The following is a 23,099-nucleotide window of genomic DNA, read 5'->3' on the forward strand; positions in this document are numbered from 1 at the left end:
ACATTTTGCAGGCGAAAACGGCCGATTTTTTATGGTTACATAACTTAACAACCCATTCAACATATTGTTATTTGTCAAATAACCGTACCACAAACTGTTGGAACTTCATATGAGATTGTTCATATACAGTTGTCAACAGTAAAGGATACTGTTGCCGACTGCACGGGAAAATGTCCATGTACAGTTTGAAATTATGCGGGGGATCACAAGCCACTTGAAACTCTAATCAAAGGAATATTGATGACGTTACACCTCGTCTCCTCGTCTCGTTCTTGATTTTGCTGAAGTATCCTGGACTGTCTCTAGTGCATACTCCTGGAAAAAGTTTGCTGGTGGCCGCTGCGAGCTGCTCTTCCAGACACTGGTGAAGCCCAAGAGGATTTGGATAACATCGTTCATGCCCTCGTTAAAAAAGCTTGCATGTCGCAGGATAATTTCGATCTGTATGTAGCGAAGCTCAAGATTAGGGTCTGTTCAAATATTACGTAACGCAATAGGGGGTGGGGTGTTGTTTCATTTTTGTTACGATTTGTTACGCAAAATATAGGGGGTGGGGGTCCTTCGAAAAATTGTTACGCGTAACAGTTGAGAAACAATATTTTAATTTTTCAAAGAATAGTTATTGTCTTCAAAATAGCATAAAATACACAAAAAATAATAATTTATTGTATCGTGGTTCAAATTCTACCAAAAACAAGATTTTTTCAAAAAATGTATTTGTTACGCGTTACGCATGGGGGTGGGGGTAGTTCTAAATTTTGTTACAGATTGTTACGAGGGGGTGGGGGGTTCTTAAAACCAACGTTTTTCGCATTACGTAATATTTGAACAGACCCTTAACGGTTTATGCGTATCGTCAACTATGTTGAGAATGGATGGCTGTCATATCACAAACTGGACGCCTTCAGTCAATGAATTATTGGCAGTGGCTGATTTTCTACCCGCCGCTTCCACATCCAGGCGCTATCGTATATGCCCAAATAGCCAGCAAGAGTTAGCCGCCAGAAATTTGTATGGCGAAAGATATCTAACGCAGCTTTTCTCAAAATTAGGAACTTTTCATGGAAAACTATTTGGTACCGGTTATGAAGGATGGTGTCCACTACTACGCCTACCAAATAGTTTTTCGATGAAGGTGCTTAATTTTGAGAAATCGAACCTTAGATGCCTTTCGTTATACTGATTTCAGAAAGTTAACTCCTCGTGTGCCGCTGAAAGCACGCTCAAAGCAGGCGATTCATTGTTTTACAAGAATCGCAAAGAGCTCCACTTTGAAAATGGGCTTCTTTTCAAGGATCATCGATTGGTGGTACCTACTGGACTTCAAACAACCATCTGCAAATGGTTGCACGCACCGCACTTAGGAGCGGAAAAAACGTTATCTCGAGCAAGGATACAGTTTTTCTGGCCTGAAATGACTAATGACATAGAGGAAATGACCGCCAACTGCACAGTTTGTGAGAAGTTTTGAAGGAATAATCAAAAGGAGCCACTTGTGCAGGATTTACCACCGGAATACCCGTTCCAACGAGTTTCGACAGACATCTACGAATATGGCGGTCATGACTGGTTAGTTCTAATTGATGCGTATTCCGGATTCATCATGCTCTGATCGTTTGGGAGATAAAACAACACGCAGTGTTTGTAAGCTCTACGAACGATTTTTCAATTGCTACGGTTACCCAACAGTGATTTGCAGCGATAATGTGCCGTTCGACTCCAATGAGTGTGAAAGATACGCCAATTCTAATAACATTACGTTCGAGTTTTCCAGCACTCGATATCCCCAAAGCAACGGACTTGCGGAGAAAAGAGTGGCAATCGCCAAAAACATCTTGAAGCGGTGTTACGAAACGGGTGATCTTGATCAGTTTCATTATCGTCTTTTGGAGTACAACACAACACCGATTGCAAGTATGCAGTTATCTCCCAGCCAGTTATTTTTCGGAAGACTTGTGAAGACTCATTTGCCTATTGAGGAACCTCTATTGAAAAGAAACGACCTAGAGGAAAGTGATGTGCAGCTAGGGTGACCATATGGTATCCTAAAGGAGGACATGTCCTCCTTTTTCATTAAAAACCAGATGTCCTCCTTTTGCGCTAAAATGTCCTCCTTTTTGGAAATTTAAAAAAAATACAGTTGCATGAAAAACTATTGCTGAAGAAATTTTAGTTTAACAAACAATAATGTAACAGAAGTCCATTTTGTAACAAAACATTGCACACGTTTGCTTTTATGGTTTTAATTCTGAAATATGTTACTTAATATTTTGGAATAAAAATAATGTAAATATAGAAAACGAAATGCGTGAGTTACAGTAATACACTGCCTCTGTCCCTCTCTGTCCCATCTCTGCTGGAATTCCTATTCATATGGGACAGTTATGCGATTGCAGGCAGTACATGTGTCAAAAATTTCAGAAGCATCGGAATTGTGAGAAATGGATTTGAAAAAAGAATGCAAATGCTTCTCAAAATTGTCTACAAATAAACACCTATCAAATTGTCTTTTAAACGCATCGCACGGTATACTTCTTGAATATGTGAGGCAAAGAACAGTCGCCTTGCCATGCCTACAATGGAATAGAAATACCTAAAACTAATCTGAATAGTTCTGAGTTTCTTTAGTCTAAATCTAAATAGTTTAGAATTTGTTCAATTGAGAACTTTGTGGTCATACAGTTAACGGTATCATTCTAATTCACATGTCTTAAATTTATTATTCTCAACGGCATTAAAAAAAATGCTGGACAACTAAGCATCTTGTATTCGGTCCTTATAGAACCTAATGTTCGGTCAGTTATCTATTTTTACAACAAAGTATTCAGAATTGTAACAATGATTTTTGTTAGAATTCTGTGGAATATCGTTGAAAACGCCAGCATAATAATATTTACATTTGTTTACTACTTTCTCCAAAAGACTTTAGTGTGCAAAAATCTAACAAATATGTGTTTTTTGTGTCCTCCTAAAAGATATTTTAGTTACTAGATAAAGATTGTCGCTTCGGTTCCCTTTGTTCTGCTGTCCGGAACATGTTGGGTACCAAGCTGTCAAATCGTATGGATTTTCCTTCTTTGACATTTTGCTCCCCTATCCTCGCCAGCAAAAGATATTCCGGACAGCGACGACAGCGACATTCTTTATCTAGTAACTAAAATATCTTTTGTCCTCCTTTTTCAACTAAATGTCCTCCTTTTTCGCTCAATTCGGGTGAAATGTCCTCCTTTGGTAAAATTTCATATGGTCACCCTATGTGCAGCAGAGAATACGGCGTAAGTGTGCTATCCAGAAAGGTTACTACGATCGTCATGCAAAGCAGTTACCTATACTCAGTGTTGTAAAATGTCATTTGCATTCGGATAATTTTCCCATAACTTTTTTCTGAAGGTAGCCATTATTCCTGAGGTATGGCGAACTTATAACGCTTAAATGTGCCTACAACTTTGTCTAACAAGACATTGCTGTAAATATGTAATCTGAGGCGTGGGCGGCAAAATGTCATTCAAATGTCATTATGTTAAATGACAAGTGACATTTTGGAGAGTTTTCACTATCCAGCCTCATATGTAATATTTAGAGCAATGTACCCTTGGACAAAAATATAGCCCTACTCAAGCGTTATGAGTACATCTAAAATTATGGAATAAATTTGGCTTCTGAAGAAAGTTATGAACAAATTAGTCAAATGACATGCAGATGACATTTTACAAGCCTGCCTATACTTAAACCTGGCGAGAGAGTTCTTTTTAGGAAGTGGTACTACGGCTTGGTAATTCGGGACGTGAATCGGCGTTCTTATGTCATTCGAGATTCTTTTGGTAATCATTTTCGACGGAACCGAAAGTTTATGACACGTACCATCAACAACGAGGCCGATCCAAGAAAAGTTCTACTCGAAGATCATGCTATGAAATACTTCTCCAATCAAAGTCCACCCAGGGTTGTTACTCCACCTGATGACGCTCGTTGCGACGTCACTAATTACGTTGCATAAGATCAGCAGGAAAGGGTCGTTCAACAATGATGTCACAGGTCTTATTGTTCCATGTACCATGAAGCACTGGCCATCCGGAAGATGCTCCCTGAAGAACTATAACTCGAGCACGACGCTACGCATCAGCAGTCAAAAAGTCAAATTCCCAGATGAGCAGCTGAAATACCGTAAACCTAAAATCCCAACCCCGAGGACATTACGCAATCTAACCTTGAGTCACCACGAGTATATTGGTCTATGTCCCTTCCCTCTTACAAACTGTAAATAATAATGATATCAATTGTAAGTTAAGTGTTAAGTGTTCGTTAAGTGTTATACACGCCTGAGCCTGTAAAATAAATGCAATAGTTTAAAAAAATGATGTCACAGGTTATAGGGGGGATGGGGTCTAAGATTTTGTGACAGTACAGGTACTAGGTATACAAAAAAGCGTGGCCGTCGTTCGTTGAACAATTTATACACCAAATTTTTTTTACACGTGTAAAAAAAGTTTTTAGTTCAAAATTTTAATATCCGTGTAAAAAAAAATATGATTAAATCAGGAAATTTTCTTGACGAATCATGCAAAATGGAGCAATTTGGCAAACAATTTGTATGGGATTTTTTTTACACGGCGGTGTAAAAAACAGTGTTGAAACACAATCGGGTGTACTACTTTAGGATTTGGCCCACACCTGTAGTAAAGCACATCGATTACCGCCTGGGTGCTGCGGATAGAGCCGTTTTTTTTGCTCTCAAGCGAGTAGAGGGATATTTTGAAATCAATCCCATTAGCAAAATTATTTTGCAGTTATTTGGCTGTCAAACATTTCCCGCTCTTCGAATTTCTCTTTCCATGCTGCATGAGGGCGCACAAATGCGCGAGACTCTACATGACTTTACGATGGTTTACATACCTTCCTGCTCCAATCAGCTGCTGAATCTCGTGAAAATTCGTAACGAGTGCTTTTTAGTTGCATTCCTAATAATTTTCCACTCGAAATATAATGTGAAAATATTTGTTAAGAAGAATACAAAAGTGAGTTTTTATTTTTTTTTTTTTCAAATAATAATAATACTGCTCAATATAGGATCTGAAACGAACATAACCACAATCTTCAATGTTTGGCTCCGGCACAATAGAAAAGTTTGGCTTCAGTTTGACAACCAAATCGATTCTATTCGCACCACCCAGATTACCACTATAAACCTTTCATAAGAGTGTATAGAAATTCGATTTAAATAGCCCGCAAAAAAAGGAAATTGGTTGTGGCAGCTGTCAAAAATGTTATTTTGAAAAAAGAGAAACCAAATATTGCAAAAATAATAGGGAGGAGGTTCGGTTGTGGGCACCGTTCGGTTATGGGCACCCCTACGTATCTTTTGACAGAAAACATAAAGCTGTCATTCTGACAACCATCATTTGTTTACAATAGTAACATGATGTTTTGTGCTCATTATCAAACCGGATGGAGATCTCTACATTGAACTAGGAACAAATCAATTTAAAAAAACAACACGAAAGTGTCATAAATTGAAGTGATTTAATTCAAAAAATGAGTTCCAATGCATATTTATTAGAGTGGGGCGCAGTTGTATGGAAAAAACGCGAACTTCATCCGATCAAGTGAGATCAATGTTTTTCTTAATAGTTTTGGGACCCCAATCAACTGTGCAAAATATGGGCTCGATTGGTTGCAACCTCGCATGCCGCATCGCGTTTTAAATTTACATGGAGATTAGTATGGGAAAACGTACTTTTTCACATTTTTGCTCTTAGTGGCTTCAATTTAACATCAATCACGTGACTCAATACGTTAGCATAAAGTCTGAAAGATGCCGAAAGGCTTTTCCAAAAATATTATTACGTTTCGAAAATTGATTGTTCAAACCATATGCAAAAAATCAATGTTTCTGCCAGCACTACCGGACAACCTATGGTTATCGAAGGGCAAAACCCATCTTCCTTCTTGCCGGATTTTTTTCTTTGTGAAATAATTCCGGATAGCTCCCATTAGCTTAAAGCCCTATAAAATTAATTATTTTGATATAACACTCAGTTAAATTATTGATCTACGTAGTTCGGCAGTGCTGGCAGAATAAACCATTTTTTGCATATGGTTTGAACACTCAATCTTCGAAGCGTTATAACTTTTTTCGTGGACGTGCGACGTTTTCCAGCAACGTGCCTTATTCGGAAAAGTTTTTAGACATCCTTTGGGTTATACTTTAACGCAATGTGCCATTTGGTTTACGATGAACTAAAACCTCTAGAAGTAGAAATGCAAAAATATACGTCCCCCCTTACAAACTTCAAACGCGATGCGGAAAGCGAGGAAGCAACCAATCGATCCCAAATTCTGCACAGTTATTCAGGTCGCATAGGTTGTCAAAACACGTTCTCTTACTGCTCTTGATGGCCTTGTTAAGGGTTATCATTTCCATAGAAATTTTAAAAAAATCCATGAAATAATTACATCTTGGACTCTTTTTCGTTTCCGTCGTCGGAGGTGACAATGGGTCAAATGGTCGGGGTTCTGCCAAACCGCACCAAGCGGTTTTTTGACTGACTTGTAATATTTTTCTCGTACACAAACAACGGAAATCATTTCAAACCAATTCATGCGTATATTTGTTGTAGGATATTCTCAGTTGAGGGGTTGAGGAGTATCCGTTACGATTTGCGATCAATTAAATCTGCTGAACGAAAGCTTGGGCAGAAAATTGCGTAATTTTTCATTGACGCTTGGTGCGATTTGGCTGAACCCCGACCAAATGGGGGTGAGAATGGGTCACTATTTCGACAACGTAGAACGCTTTTAGAATGGATCGAATGTATCTGAGGTCAAAAAGACTAAAACATAAAAGAACTTTTTGAACGATTTTGCTCTACGACCTTCAGACTTCCGGTAAGAGCGATGAATAATTGTCACCCCCGATGGCAAGTAATCCATATTTTTTGCATGCTAATATTATAGAAAAGACCTAAAATAGATGGCTAAGAGACAAATTTGCAGTATGCGGAAGATTTTAAGTGTTCCATAAAAGCCAGAGCTTAGGGTGGTGATCTTGCCCCACTTTTTCCTCATATTCAGAATTTGAAGAGTTCTAATTTTACTGTGTAGATAAACGATTACATACATAACGCAAAAAAAAACTTTAAATAGATAATAAGCATCATACAACACCTAATAAACTACTTACAAATCCGATAGCCAAAGAGTTGTTACAATTCCGGGAATCACCAGCGTCTTGAACAGCGTGCTAGTGATCAGATCGATATCAATCAGCGCCATCGTCACCGTGTGTAGCTATAACGATACTATCCACGCACCGAAGCTTCCTCGACGGTACCACGACGTCTTTTGTTTCACTTCAAACTCGCTCGCGTTGTTTTGATCGGCGTCTTGGCCCAGCTGTTACCCAAACTATTTGCACAAGACTGTACTTTCGCGCGGCGGAATTTCGACAAATCAAAATCAAATCTACTATTCGCACTTTCCTTACGTCAATGTGGTATGTGGGAGGAGACTATGTACTGTTTTAGATGCGATATTTTCAAAAACAACTCGATTTCTTCTATGCACTTGATCTCGCGATCGAATACCTTTGTTCACCGAAAGCTGTTATATCACTGATTTGCTTCTGTTGTTGCTTGTATTTTCCCCCTACAGACGATTTCACCAAACTGTAGCATGGCTTTTCATATTCTTAATTCCACCTTAAACGTTTCCTTTGTCCTATGAATGGAGTTAGGAACGAACGAGATGCACTCAAACAACACTACAAAAGATTGAAATCGAAAAAAGTAGAACTAATTGGAATACAAAACAAGCCAGCTATTTACTGATATCAAGCACACTACACAAAGCAATGAATTAGCATGTTACAGGCTCTCTTGCATAAGTGAGTCATTCACAATTCGCCGTTTGTTGATATGGAAACTGAGGAATCGCACCCTAAGCGGAAGGTCTCGCTGATTCTTTTCAGAGGCACACCGACTGGGTCGAAAACGTCGCGATTGAGTCAGCGAGCAGCAGCTGCTCTTTCTACATCGAATAATGAAAATTAATAAGACTATGTCTACACTCCGACGACAAATGGATAACACAGCGGTGATTGTTATGAAGCAAAATGTACTTCGAAAGCACACGATAGCAGCAGTAAAAAATAAAATTACTTCACTATATTCACCTCTTGAACAGTCTCCGTCGAGTCAACAGGTACATTCTGCGAGTCCGGGCAGCTGCTGACTGTAACTGGCAACGATGACTTGAACTTCGATGATCCTCGCCGACGCCGCTGAGCGCCGAGTTGGGTCAGTTCTCTCTGCGAGAGAAGCGCGCTATTTAGCGGTGAAAATCGATTCAGGCGTTCCCGCGTGCTCAGCTCACTGCCGACCGACTATGCTGCCGTGAACTTGACTCGCTACACGCTGCAATTAATTTGCGAGTACCTATTGTAAAAGTATAAATAAAAAGCAGGGTGTTACAAATGAAATGTAATAAAATTAGCAAAGTCATAACACAGTGTGCATATTCTGAAGATAATGAAATACGTTTAACAATCATAGAGGTAATGAAAAAACGAAGCTGAAAACACAAGCAAAAGTTATGGTTTTGATTTTGTGTTAAAATTTGTTGCCACGAACTTAACACATTCCTACTGTGACCAGCAAGCGTCCTGCGAAACGCAGGACGCCTATCAGTATACGTCATTGGCTCGGAAATTTACACGAAAAAAAAGACTGTATAAATTGATATAACTTTGAAAAATAAGATTGAAAAATGGACGTTTGGTCACATTACACATTCCATAGATTTCTGTGAATTCACTAAAATCTCAACAGCAGAACTGTTTACTTGCTAAATGTACCGTGTTTTTTCTCCATTCAATAGAAAATAAATATTTAAATAACTTACCGATTTTTTGCCTTTCTCGCACAACAAAGTTGTACCGAAAGGCTATCACTTCACTCCAAAACGAACTTTTTATAGAAGTCTAGGAGGCCCATGATGTTGTATGTATACCAATCGACTCAGCTCGTTGAACTGAACAAATGTCTTTCAGTCCGTGGGTGTGTGTGTATGTGTGTGTGCACACAAAAACTGAAAAACATTAGCCACTTTTTCATACAGTAATTCTGAACCGATTTTCTCGCAACAAGTTGCATTTGACGGGGCACAAACCCTAGTTGATCACTATTTAATATAATCACGATTGGTCAATGCGCTCAAAAGTTATGATGGTATGTTGACAGGGAATCAATTTTTTTGGAATGCGCATGCGAAACAAGCGACAAAAGAGAACCAACGACAAAGCTTTGTTTTTGTCGGAGATAATAATGACAAAGATCCGAAAAATTTTGTCAGCAACAAAATAGAAGACAATCTTGTTGCTAACTTTTCATCCCGTTATTTCGCATTATTTCTAGAGCAAATTTTGGTTTTATGCTATCATAGCTTCTGCTTTTATGGAAATATTCAAGAATCGAACAATGATTACAACATTAGCATCGTATTTTCGGAAATATCAGAACATGCAAGGCAAATGATTCTTGTCATATTGTGTGCGGGTTCTGATAAAGGTTTGTCGCTAGGTGCGTTTGTCAGTAACAAACTCTGTTGATGACAAAGAGTATATTGTTAGGCGTTGCTCGAATATTGATTCCCTGTATGTTGAACCATAATAGCTTCTAAGGGCCGATTTTTCCACCTCCACTTAACTCTTAAGCGGTGCTTACCCATACGCTTAAACTTGGTTGAAGCCCTAAGCGGAGGTGAAGAAATCGACCCTAAGACGAATTAAGCACTCTCCATTTAATTCCACTAGTGTCTCGAGTCAAGTACGAGACACTGAAGACGACCACACAGTTGTGGTCGAAATACGTATCTGCAAAGATAATCACCCCCCCCTAAATTGTGGAAAGATTGAACGGGTACTGAAATGAATTCCCTCAAACATGTGCACTTTACGATCCAATCATATACAGAAATAGGTGGTTGAAATTCAAAAGATTCCCAACACTTATTAGGGCATCCAGGATCCATAATACAGCAACAGTTCGCTAACTGGGCGCTTTTTAACTGGACTGTTTTTTAACTGGGCGTTCGCTAACTAGGCCAAAGCCCTGTTAAAAAGCAGTTATCCGTAAAAAAACAACAACAAAGACTCGGTGACGAGGAGATTCTGAATGGTATATTTTTTAAGCTTCATGTAAAACACGATCACAACAATGCATCGCGAATTCCCTCGTCAGCCCAGTTAAAAAGCGGCGTTCGTTAACTGGGCTGGTGTTTTAGCCCAGTTAGCGAACGGTTGCTGTATATGAAAGTTCAAAACAACTCGAAACATTTCGGGCTCAAAAATTCTCCTTGAAATCTTTCTAGAAGCTCCCCTGGGAACTTCTGAATTCCTCCGGAAAGTTATCCACACTGATAAAAATATACACGTTCGATTCATGTTTTTCGGAATATGGATGATTTCAATCGGCTTACACCATCAACTCTAGTGGATTTCACATCGCTGAGATGTTCTTCTCACACGCAACTCAAATGTCAATGTTTATGTCGTATTCCATACTTGCTACACCACGAATTGATGTGCATAACAACGGATACTCATAATAAATACAAATTTGACCCATGTGTTTCAAAATGTACAAATTTCAATCAGCTTACATCATGGAATCTAATGCATTTCATATCACTGAGATGTTCTTCACAAACTCAGTTCAAATGACAATGTTTATAGCAAATTCCATACTTGATACACCGCGATCTCATATATTTATCTAACAAATGTTATGAATTGATTCAAACAAACTTGAGTAGGCATTGGAAAAAATCTAATTGTGTCACTCTTTCGAAGAGAAAGCACATGTTTCGTACAAACTAACTTTTTTCAGCTAATATTTTATAGTAATTTTTTTTTCCAAAAATTCTGGTTAAAAACAAAAAAAACTAATTGAATTAATTCGAGACACTGCAGTAGACAACATGTAGATAACGAAATACACAGGTGATTAAATTTGATAGCACTAAATTATGTTATGACAATAAGTAAAGCCATTTAATTAAAAAGCTCCAAATTACAGTTCGGAAAACGTGTCCGCGGGATTTGTTACGGGATTTTGCTCCGGGTTTTGTCAGGGAAAATTTTCCGCCGATAAGTCTCCGCTGTCAAAACATTTTCCGTGATTGGGTTTACACTTCAGGATTTTGCTTCGGGATTTGAGAATCTGCGTATCCTCGCCCGTGCTTGAGTTTACACTTCGGGGTATTGGTTCGGATTTTTTTATACAAGAGGTGGAAAGATAACGAGAAGAGGGAGATATAGCGAGATAAAGGGAGAGAATGAGTGAGAGAGAGTGATTGAGTGGGAGAGAAAAAGGAAATGAGTGAGTGAGTGAAAATGAGTAAGTGAGAGTGGGTGAGTAAGTCAAAGTGAGTGAGTGAACGAGTGAAAGTGAGTGAGAATTCGTGAGTAAGTGAGAATGAGTGTGTGGGGTGTGTGAGTGAGTGAGAATGAGTGTATGAATGTACGTGAATGAGAGAGAGTGAGTGAGGGAGAAAGAGTTAGTGAATGATTGAGTGAGTGAATAAGTGAGTGAACCAGAGTTAGTGAATGTGAGTGAGTGAGTGAGATTGAGCGAGTGAGTGAGAATGTGTGTGTATGAGTGAGTGAATGAGAGAGTGAATGAGGGAGAGAAAGTGAGTGAGATCGTGTGAGTGAGAATGAGTTAGAGCGAGTGAGTAAGAATGAGCTAGAGCGAGTGAGTGAGAAAGAGTTAGAGCGAGTGAGTGAGAATGAGTAAGAGCGAGTGAGTGAGAATGAGCTAGAGCGAGTGAGTGAGAATTAGAGCGAGTGAGTGAGAATTAGAGCGAGTGAGTGAGAATGAGTTAGAGCTTGTGAGTGAGAATGAGTCCCAGAGGCTCATGGCGGCGAAGCCTCAATAAAGAAATAAAAGAAGTCGACCGAAATCTAACCTGGCAACAGGTTAAAGCGATAGCCGGGCAACGCTTAGGATGGAGATCTTTCAAGTCGGCACTTTGCTCCACCGGAGGTGTACAGGATCCATAACTAACTAAGTGAGAATGAGTTAGAGTGAGTGAGTGAGAATGAGTTAGAGCGAGTGAGTGAGAATGAGTTAGAGCGAGTGAGTGAGAATGAGTCCCAGAGGCTCATGGCGGCGAAGCCTCAATAAAGAAATAAAAGAAGTCGACCGAAATCTAACCTGGCAACAGGTTAAAGCGATAGCCGGGCAACCCTCATGAGATCTTTCAAGTCGGCCCTTAGCACCACCGGAGGTGTAGATACAGGATCCATAACTAACTAAGTGAGAATGAGTTAGAGCGAGTGAGTGAGAATGAATTAGAGCGAGTGAGTGAGAATGAGTTAGAGCGAGTGTCACTATGTACTATTTTTCAATTATCAATTTTCACTTCTCACTTCTTAGTACTCATTTCTCACTTTACTCTTTTTACTTCTCATTCTCAATTCCCACTTCTCACTATTCATTTCACTTCTCACAACTCATTTTTTCACTTATCATTCTTCACTTCTCACTTCTCATTAGTCACTTTTCACTTTTCTTTTCTCACTCTTCATAACTCACTTCATACTCTTCACTTCTTGCGCCTCATTCTCACTACTCATTACACTACTCATTTCTCACTACTCAACTCTTACTTCTAATTGTACACTTCTTACTTCTTATTCTCACTGCTCATTGCTCATTGCTTACTTACTCATTTTTTTTTTATTTCTCGCTTATCACCCCTTAGTTTTCTCTTCACACTTCTCACACTTCTCACATTTCTCACTTTTCACTATCCACTTCACTAAATTCTTCCCATAATAAATTTCCGTCATAGATTACACATTTCCCGTGCGGAATCAATTCAAACGGAATTGTTTCCCCGCGGGATTTGCATCTCTACACATGGGATTTTAACCGTATACACTTTTCCCGCGATTGGGTTTTCACTTCAGGAAAAAAAAAATTCGTGTAGACTTCTGCCCCTGTCACGGGAAACGCAAATCCCGCTCCCATTTAAATTACATGGGAGACCAAATCCCGGGACACGTTTTCCGAACTGTAAACCAGCCTATGAAGAATAATCTATTTGATTGTTTATGAAAAAGTTCTTTTATTTAGCATTTGTCTATCTTAGTCCATAGAGAGAAAAATCGGATTAGAAAATGTGTTCCTATTGACAGAGGTAAGCTGATTCTACTTTCTCCATGAAAAATATTTTAAAAACCGAGCTCATGAAAAATATTCTCCTTTTCGTATAAACAGCCGGAGTTTGGCAAAGTCGAGTATACCAATATCGCAGCAAGAGCATTTCCTAAGAACCCTTGTGGCAGCAGTTCCCTAAGTTCTCGGAACATCGAACAATTCAATTATCAGAAGCTAACCAATACAATAAACATAATAAATACCAGGTAAGTTCAGGAAACATGACTTTACAAAATGCCATACTCTATTATGTCAATAACATGAATATTTTCCTTCCCTTTAACATTTGTGTAACAGAATGCCTCATTAAAACGTTTAATTCCTTGGAAGAGACATGCATACCGACAAGCTGGAATCAACATGTCATGGCCAGCAGATACTTCTTGGCATTGTGGATGACAATTAAAGACTTCTTTTGGAATCGGTCGTAGGACAGAAGTGAAGGTTGTTTGATCCACTGACGATGGAGACAGCAAGGATCGGTTCGAGTGTCCGTTGTAAATATTCCAACGACAATGACACCTGCGAAGGCATTTTATACATTTGTACATTTGTTTTTATTTCATTTCATCCGTCCGGAATTCGATTTACGTTAGAGAATTGAAAACCAATGAAAGATTGTTTTTTATACACCTCCACCATTGATTCGTTGGAAGTTTCAGCAAAACAATGCTTTTTAAATTTGGTTTCGTTCCGATGACGGAAATCGGACTCCGGGCGGAAATTGCATTCTTGTAGCTGAAATATATGTAATATATGAAAGAAAACGCAAAATTCATTAATTAACAAATAAAATTCAATACGATTATACATCAAAGTCATTAAGAAAACAAGCGAACATGTCAAGCCATTCAATCCAAATCGATTTGTTTCACACGTTAATACCGTGTGGATGTTTCATGAACGGATGATGAGTTTCGATTGAGCGAAGTCGTAAGTTTTACACATGACATTGATTTGCTTTGACAATTTGCGCAAATGTATGTGTGAAACACACGGTCCTCTTGTGTATTTTTTTATAGTGCACAAATTCCTCTGAAAATCGTTCGAAAATCCTTCTCTGTAATTGTAATTCCTCCTTATCTAGAAACCCCCCACTAATTTTTTTTTAGGAAATTCACGAGGAAATTCCTTGAATTCCTCTTTTCTTTTCTCCAAGATTTACTTCTAGATATTTCTTCGGCTATTCTCTCTTCAGGAAGAATCCGGCATTTCCTTCAGGCATGCATTCGAGAGTTCCGTCAAAAATACATACGGAATTTCTTCCCAAAATTCTACCAGAAGTTTCTTCAAAAATTTATGACTGAAATCCTCCGATTTAGCTCCATAATTTCACTTGTAAATCTATAAGAAATTCCTTCGGAAATTCTTCTAGGAACTTCTCCGGGCATTCCTCTCGGAACTCTTCCTTTAATTCCTCCGGGATTACTTCCAGGAACGGGAATTCCTCCAAACATTCAATAGCGAAATCATCTAGCATTCCAATCTGGAATTCTTTTCGCAATTACTTCAGAATATCGTTCAAGAAATCCTCTAGAAATATCTTCATGAATTTCTCCTTGAATTCGTCCAAGTATTTCCCCAGAAATTCTTACAGGTATTTTTCGGGAGTTTCTTTAGGTACTACTCCAGGAATTCCTTTAGGAATTTCTCCGGGAGATTTTCCGCGGAAGTGTACTAGAATTCCTTCCGGACTTCACTCGGAATTTACTCGGATATCTGCCAAGAGTTCTTCCAGAAATTTCTTCGGAACAATCCGCAGGGATTTTCTTCAGCAATTCATCTGGGAATACTTTCAGGATTTCATCTGGGAATTTCTGCATTAATTCCTCCTGGTATTTTTCTGGGAATTCCTTCAGATATTTTTTCGGAAATTCTTTAGGAACTTCTCTAAGAATTATTTCAGGACTTCCATGTGGGAATTCCTCCGGAAGTGCTTGTGGGAGTTCCTCCGGGAGTTCTTTCAGGAGTTTTTCCAAGAAATTCTCCGGTAATACCTCCAGGAGCTTCACAGAGAATTCCTGAACGATATTTGGTAGGAAGCTCCTCGGAGAATTTCTCTGGGAGTTCTTACAGGAATTCCTCCGGGAGGTTCTTTTAGGAATTCTTACGGAAGTTCCTTTGGGAGTTCATCCTAGAATTCTTACGAGAGTTCCTTCGGAAATTCTTCCTGTAGTTCTTCAATAAATTCCTCCAGAAGTTCCACCGGCAGTTCCTCCGAGAATTCCTCTGATAATTTCTCCGGAAATTCCTATAGAAAATCCCCCGGGAGTTCCTCCGGAAATTACTCTGGGAGTTCCTTTTGAGAGAAACACCCGGAGAAACTGCCGGTGAAACTCCCGGAGGGATTCTCGTAGAAACTGCTGGTGGATCTCCCGGAGGAGCTCCCGTAAGATCTCCCGTAAGAACTCCCGGAGGAATTTCAGGAGGAACTCCTAGAAGAATTCCTAGAGGACCTCCCGGATGAGCTCCCAGATAAACTATCGGAAGAACTTCGGGAGGAATTTCCAGCTTAATTTCTGAAGAAAGCCTAAATGATTTCCTGAAAAAAAGCCTGAATAATTTCCTGGAATAGCTTCTGGTGGAACTCCCGGAGGAATTTCCGGAGAAACTCCCGGATGAATTGCTACTGGAATCTCGAAGGAATTTTCTGGAAGAATTTCTGAAGAAACTCCCGGGAGAATTTTCAAAGGAACCCCGGGGAAACTACCAGAAGCATTCTCGGAAACAAGAGAATTCATCTTATAGACAAATCTCGTCTAGCTGAAACCTTTGTTGGGGTTTGTAGCTGGACCATCATCATCATCAGAGGACCTCCCGGAGAATTCCCTGAGGAGCTCGCAGAGAAATTCTCTGAGGAGCTTCTGGTGGAAAATCTATATAAATTCCTGAAGAAGCCTAAATAAATTCCAATTCTGCCGAAATTCCCGGAAGAATTTTCAGAGGAACTGCCGATAGAACTACCGGAATAATTTTCGAAGGAAATCCTAGACAAATTCTTGGTGGAAATGCCGGTGGAACTCCTGAAAGAATTCCAGGAGGAATTTTCGGAGAAACTCCTGGAGGATCTCCCAGTGGAAATCTTGAAGTTTCCACCGGAATTCTTTAAGGATTTCATTGCGAATTAATCTAGGAATTCCTCCGAAAATTCCATTGTTGATTTCATTGTCGGTATAATTTCTGTATAAATTTCCGGTGGAATTCCTGGAGAAATTCTTTGAAATTTTCACAAGAAATTATTCGAAACAATTCACGGAAAATTTTATGGAATTTACACAAGAAATTCGAAGATTTTTCGTGAAATTCTCAGGAATGTTATACCTGCCAAAGAAGAATTCTTAAAAATTATGGGAAACAGCACGAAATTATTTGAATTATTGCAGGGAATTCTGCAGAACTTATAAAGAAGTTCGTGAAGGTTAAAAGACTATTATTCTTTCATTTACTTCCACTATTCACTTTTTATGTATCAACAACCAGATACGTATTTCGTTTCTGTGAGAGGGTGCTTTATAACCCTATCATGTTTACGTAACGCATAGTATTTATGCACCCTTCAATACGTCCCTGCTTTATGCGCATCGTAGCAGGCATCGCTTTCAGCGTCAAAGAATCGAATGTTTGTACTGCCGAGCGAACAGGCTGTGTGTGCTGGGCGACAGTGCGTGCATAATCCGTATTTTACAAATGGCGATCCTGCCAGGAGCCGCCTTTCTTAGGTGGCATTTTCCTTTTCCGCGCTTAATATTGATTTCACTGTCGCCCATCACACACAAGAATTCTGTTAAATTAACGTAAACAGAATAAGACTTTTGTCCGCAGGTAGCTTTAATTTGTAAACCATGAAGCACAGTGTGGATGGTTCCAGAAATCCGACAAAGGTAAGTGTTATCCGACAAAGAGCCCAATGTTATAATGTCAAGGAATGTTAGATAGTGACGGACGGACTTGAAATAGTTGAAGCTCCCAAATTTGCAAGAAAACCCCAACAAATGTTGCAGAGCCACTGGTGCTGGTTTCTCATTATTGGAGAAAACCCGAGCGATCCAGGGCTACTGTTTTGATTTGCACGGGGGAGTTTCCAGGAGCAATGAAGTTTGCTCACTGGTTCGATCCGGCAAATGCAACGGAGCCACTGGTGCTACTGTTTTGATTTGCACGGGGGAGTTTCCAGGAGCAATAAAGTTTGCTCACTGGGTTGATCCGGCAAATGCAACGGAGCCACTGGTGCTACTGTTTTGATTTGCACGGGGGAGTTTCCAGGAGCAATGAAGTTTGCTCACTGGGTTGATCCGGCAAATGCAACGGAGCCACTGGTGCTACTGTTTTGATTTGCACGGGGGAGTTTCCAGGAGCAATGAAGTTTGCTCACTGGTTCGATCCGGCAAATGCAACGGAGCCACTGGTGCTACTGTTTTGATTTGCACGGGGGAGTTTCCAGGAGCAATGAAGTTTGCTCACTGGGTTGATCCGGCAAATGCAACGGAGCCACTGGTGCTACTGTTTTGATTTGCACGGGGGAGTTTCCAGGAGCAATGAAGTTTGCTCACTGGTTCGATCCGGCAAATGCAACGGAGCCACTGGTGCTACTGTTTTGATTTGCACGGGGGAGTTTCCAGGAGCAATGAAGTTTGCTCACTGGTTCGATCCGGCAAATGCAACGGAGCCACTGGTGCTACTGTTTTGATTTGCACGGGGGAGTTTCCAGGAGCAATGAAGTTTGCTCACTGGGTTGATCCGGCAAAAGCAACGGAACCACTGGTGCTACTGTTTTGATTTGCACGGGGGAGTTTTTCGGGAGCAAGTTTGCTCACTGGTTCGAACTGGGCAAAGGGTACAGAGTCACGTGCTGGTTTCTCACAGTTGGAGAAACCCCGAGCGACCTGTGGTAATACAATGGTTACGCCCTTTTGGTAAGTTATACTTGCATCGTACACCCCTACCGATAACCAAGAGCTGGGGACAGCCCTGTTTTTTTTTTGACGTTAACTCTATCACAAACCGATCGTTATAAGCGTGTACATTGTTCTTAGTTGCTTCAGAATAAAATCTATTTTTCCGTAAAGTATTCCGCGTGTGCTAAGTTTATCTCCACTAGATTCCGAATTCCCGGTGACTTATCCGTTCCACTGCATCCTGGGTCTGCTCATCAGGTTATGAGCCCAGTGGTCTGGTCGTCGCGGAGTTTGATAGCGAAAAGTTTTGGCTGCTCGAGCCGGCCATTTTGGTATTCCGCTGCGTGTGCGAAGAGTGGAAGAAAAATTCGCGAAGGTCTTCCGGACGTGTGTATTGGTGTGCACGGAGCATTTTTTATTTCTCGTTGTCGATTAGCACCGATCGGGTGTAAGAAAGTTTGAGAGACTAGTGCGTCAACATCCGTTGAAAACATTTTTTTTATTGTTCGCGTTCGTGCCGACTAGTGGAAAGTAGCGGAAAATGGTCGATTCCAGGTTCTCTATCCAAAAGTTAAACGGGCAAAATTGGCAGACCTGGAAAGTGCGCGTAGAAATGCTACTTTGTCGGGAAGATTTATGGTACGTGGTAGAAGAAGACGTGCCAGATGAAGAAGATCAAGAAGACCAATGGAAGAAAGATGACCGTAAGGCTAAAGCCACCATAGTTCTATTGTTAGAGGATAGCCAGCTCCCGCTGGTGAAGAACAGTGTTTTTGCTCGCGACGTGTACCTTTCGTTAAAAGCGTATCATCAGAAGACGAGTCGATCAGTGCGCGTTTCCCTTCTTAAGAAGTTGTGCTCGGTTAATCTCGCGGAACGTGGTGATCTCGAAAGGCATTTGAGTGATATCGAAGAGTTGTTTGATCGGCTTGATGCCGCCGGTACAGAACTCGATAAGGATACAAAGATTTGCATGCTGTTGCGAAGTTTACCGCCGTCATATGATGGCATCGTATCCGCGTTAGATAGTCGCTCAGATGACGATATCTCCATGGAGGTGGTGAAATCTAAACTCATGGATGAGTACCTCCGGCGTTTGGAGAGAGAAGGTTCCTCTGTGAAGTCAGAGAAGGCGATGCGGTCATCCGTAGGTAAGGATGGAAGAAAGGAAACGAGAATTTGCCATTTCTGCAAAATGCCGGGCCACTTGCGCCGGAACTGCAGAAAGTTAGCTGCGTCGCAGAAGGTGGAGAGTTCCAAGAAGGAAGTAGCGAAGGCGAAGACTGCCCAAGGTGGCGGAAGAGAGGTTGCTTTTACATTGGGAAATGAAACTGCATCCGCAGCTTGGGTCATCGACAGTGGTGCGAGTGCACACATGACCGGTGACAAGTCGTTCTTCGATAAGCTGCAAGAATTCACTGGAGGTTGGATTACTATGGCAAATGGCGAGAAAACCCAGATTTGTGGTGAAGGATGCGGTGTACTTAATGGTGTCGATGATAACGGTGAAAGTGTGAAGATCACAATGTCCGAAGTTAAATATGTGCCGGGACTCGCGACGAGTTTAATTTCCGAGGGATGCTTAGCAGCGAAGAACCTGAAAGTGCTGTTCGAAGAATATTTGTGCAAAATTTGTGATGAAAAGGGGAACGTTGTGGCGATAGGAGCTCGCGCCAGTGGATTGTATCGGCTACGTCTCGGCCATTCATCCATGAATGAAACAGCACGGCACCTGGAGAACTGCCAGCACCAGTGGCATCGACGGTTGGGCCACCGAGAATGGGCGGCTGCTGAGCGTTTGCTGAAGGAGGAGCTTGCAACCGGAATCAAGGTAAGCAATTGCGGCTTAAATATAGTATGCGAGTGTTGCATGGAGGGGAAGTCTTCTAGAGCCCCCTTTCCTCCGGTTATTGAACGTAAGTCGACTCGAATCCTCGACATCGTTCACACGGACCTGTGTGGTCCGATGAAGAATGAGACCCCAAGTGGTAGCCGCTATGTCATGCATATCATTGATGACTATAGCCGGTTTACCGTAACATACCTTCTCAAGGCTAAATCCGAAGCGGCCAATAATATCAAAGATTATGTTCGGTGGGCCGAAACTCTGACAGGACGAAAACCGTGCGTAATCAGGTCTGATGGTGGGGGCGAATTTGATAACGCCGAGCTGAGGCGGTTTTACAAGGAGGAAGGGATAAAGCCGCAATACACCACCGCATATTCTCCGCAGTCCAATGGTGTGGCTGAGCGGAAGAACCGGTCGATTACTGAAATGGCGACCTGCATGCTAATCGATGCCAATCTGGAAAAACGGTACTGGGGTGAAGCAGTACTCACAGCAACGTACCTACAGAATCGGCTTCCATCAAGGACGATCAAGAAGACACCCTTCGAATTGTGGTGGGGGCGTAAGCCAGATCTCAGCCACTTGCGGGTGTTCGGTGCAGAAGCTTTCGTGCACATTCCGGAAAACAAGCGCAGCAAGATGGACAGCAAAGCTCGAAAACTAGTCTTTGTCGGGTATTCCATGGAACACAAGGGATATCGCTTCCTGGATCGTGATACGGACCGCGTCATCGTCAGTCGAGATGCTCGATTCGTTGAGTTGGGTAATAGATCATCGTCCTTTGAGATTCCCGTTGCTGTTTCAAACCGTGAAAAACGCTGGTCTGCCGGGAAGGAGTGTAAAGAAGAACACGAAGAGCATCCAGTGATCGAAGAAGCTGAGGCAGGTGATGGCGAAGACCCGTTAAAAGTGCGGCCAGGAGAAGAGGCAAAAAGTGACGAAGATAGTCGATACGATTCGTGCAGTGACAATTCCGAAGAAAGAGTGCAAACCCCAGTTCGTCAGTCTTCTCGTAAGAATCGTGGTGCAATTCCCAGACATTTGGATGATTTTGTGTTGGACTTCTCTGTGGGCATTGCCGCGTGTGCGGTCGAAGAACCGACGGACATAAGTGAAGCGAAACAGCAGCGTGAGTGGAGAGAGGCAATGGACGATGAACTAATGTCACACCGTCGAAATGACACAGGGAACTAGTTCCACTGCCTCCCAGGAAGATAGGCAATAGGCTCCAAGTGGGTGTATAAAGTAAAGAAAGACGAACTGGGCCAAACAGTGAAATATAAGGCCAGAATAGTGGCGCAAGGATATGCGCAAAAGTTTGGAGTGGATTTTAACGCTCCGGTGACACATCAAGCAACACTTCGTACGTTCTTTGCAGTTGCGGTGAAGCAGAACATGGTTGTGCGGCATGTGGATGTAAAGACCGCTTATCTCAACGGTGAACTGGACGAGGATCTTTACATGCGCCAACCACCTGGTTACGAAGTGCAGGGGCAGGAGGAGTTAGTATGCCATCTCAAACGTAGTATATATGGCCTACGACAAGCCGCACGCTGTTGGAACCGGAAACTACAAAAGGTATTGACAAAACTTGGATTCCGTGCATCTAACGCAGATCAGTGCTTATTTGTGAAGAAAGTGGGTAAGCTGAAAGTATTCATTCTCGTCTATGTGGACGATATGCTTGTAGCATCAACGAACGATAAGGAGATCCAGTGTATCATCAAAAGCTTAAAGAATGAATTCGAACTAACCAATCTTGGGATGGTACGCCATTTCTTGGGCATGGAGGTGCTCCGAGATAGTGATGGGTTCAAGTTGCGTCTGCCAGTTTACATCGACCAATTGATTGCCAAGTTTGGAATGGATCAAGCGAAACCAGCTACCACTCCGATGGATCCAGGGTTCTTGAAGACCCCTGATACGACCGAAGGATTTGCTGATGCGACGAAGTACCGTAGTTTGGTAGGTGGGATCTTATATTTAGCAGTAAGTGTGCGACCAGATTTGGCGATCAGTGCAGCGATTCTCGGTCGAAAGTTCGCAAAACCGAGTGAACGTGACTGGATGGCAGCAAAGCGTGTACTTCGGTATTTGAAGTTGACACGCAATTACTACCTTCGTCTTGGTGGAGGCAAAGATCAAGCACTATCTGGTTACACCGATTCAGACTGGGCAGATGACATCGAGACAAGGCGATCTACTTCTGGATTCGTTTTCATGTTCGGAGACGGAGCAATCTCTTGGGCCAGTCGACGACAATCGTGCGTCACGCTTTCCTCCATGGAGGCTGAGTATGTGGCGCTGAGCGAAGCTTGCCAAGAGGCATTATGGCTGAGGAAGCTTCTAAGGGACTTCGATGAAGAGCAAGAGAAACCAACCACGCTACACGAGGACAACCAGGGTTGCATTTCGTTTTTAACCACTGAACGTGCCAGCTGCAGGTCAAAGCACATTGACACACGGGAAAGATTCGTTGAAGAGCTGTGCAACACGGGGGAAGTAGCTTTAGTGTACTGCCCAACAGATTCGATGGCCGCGGATGCGTTAACCAAACCACTAGGACCGCAGAAGCTAGAACGATTCCGACAGATTCTCGGGATCAGGGAATAGCGGGAAAGGACGAAACATTGAGGAGGAGTGTGGTAATACAATGGTTACGCCCTTTTGGTAAGTTATACTTGCATCGTACACCCCTACCGATAACCAAGAGCTGGGGACAGCCCTGTTTTTTGACGTTAACTCTATTCACAAACCGATCGTTATAAGCGTGTACATTGTTCTTAGTTGCTTCAGAATAAAATCTATTTTTCCGTAAAGTATTCCGCGTGTGCTAAGTTTATCTCCACTAGATTCCGAATTCCCGGTGACTTATCCGTTCCACTGCATCCTGGGTCTGCTCATCACGACCCAGGGCGACTGCTTTTGATTTGCACGGGGAGTTTTCCGGGAGCAAGTTTGCTTTGCTGGTTCGATTCGGTGAATGGTACGGAGCCACTGGAGCTGGTTTCTCAAAGTTGGAGAAACCCCGAGCTACTGTTTGTGTTTTGCACGTGGGAGACCTCCGAGAGTATTGAAGTTTGCTCACTGGTTCGATCCGGTAAATGTACTGGGTTCTCACTACCTATTGATTCC

The 23,099-nt window shown here is 41.6% G+C and overlaps 1 protein-coding gene across 4 annotated transcripts in view; it reads right to left on the minus strand.

Annotated features, from left to right (window-relative positions):
• Positions 1-23,099, minus strand: part of LOC134202901 (lysophosphatidylserine lipase ABHD12-like) — a 53,207-nt gene that overhangs the window by 24,965 nt on the left and 5,143 nt on the right. The window contains exons 2-3 of one of the 4 annotated variants that reach the window (XM_062677884.1): positions 8,171-8,432; positions 7,181-7,644 (exon numbers count right to left, since the gene is read on the minus strand). In XM_062677884.1, coding sequence (XP_062533868.1) covers positions 7,181-7,272 — 92 coding nt within the window. In that variant the 5' untranslated portion in view covers positions 7,273-7,644; positions 8,171-8,432. Of the gene's footprint in view, positions 1-7,180; positions 7,760-8,170; positions 8,433-23,099 lie in introns of all 4 variants that reach the window. The other 3 variants (XM_062677883.1, XM_062677882.1, XM_062677886.1) reach the window with 3 other exon arrangements.

This window comes from Armigeres subalbatus, unplaced genomic scaffold, assembly GCF_024139115.2.
Source record: "Armigeres subalbatus isolate Guangzhou_Male unplaced genomic scaffold, GZ_Asu_2 Contig1511, whole genome shotgun sequence".
NCBI classification, from domain to species: Eukaryota; Metazoa; Arthropoda; class Insecta; order Diptera; family Culicidae; genus Armigeres; species Armigeres subalbatus.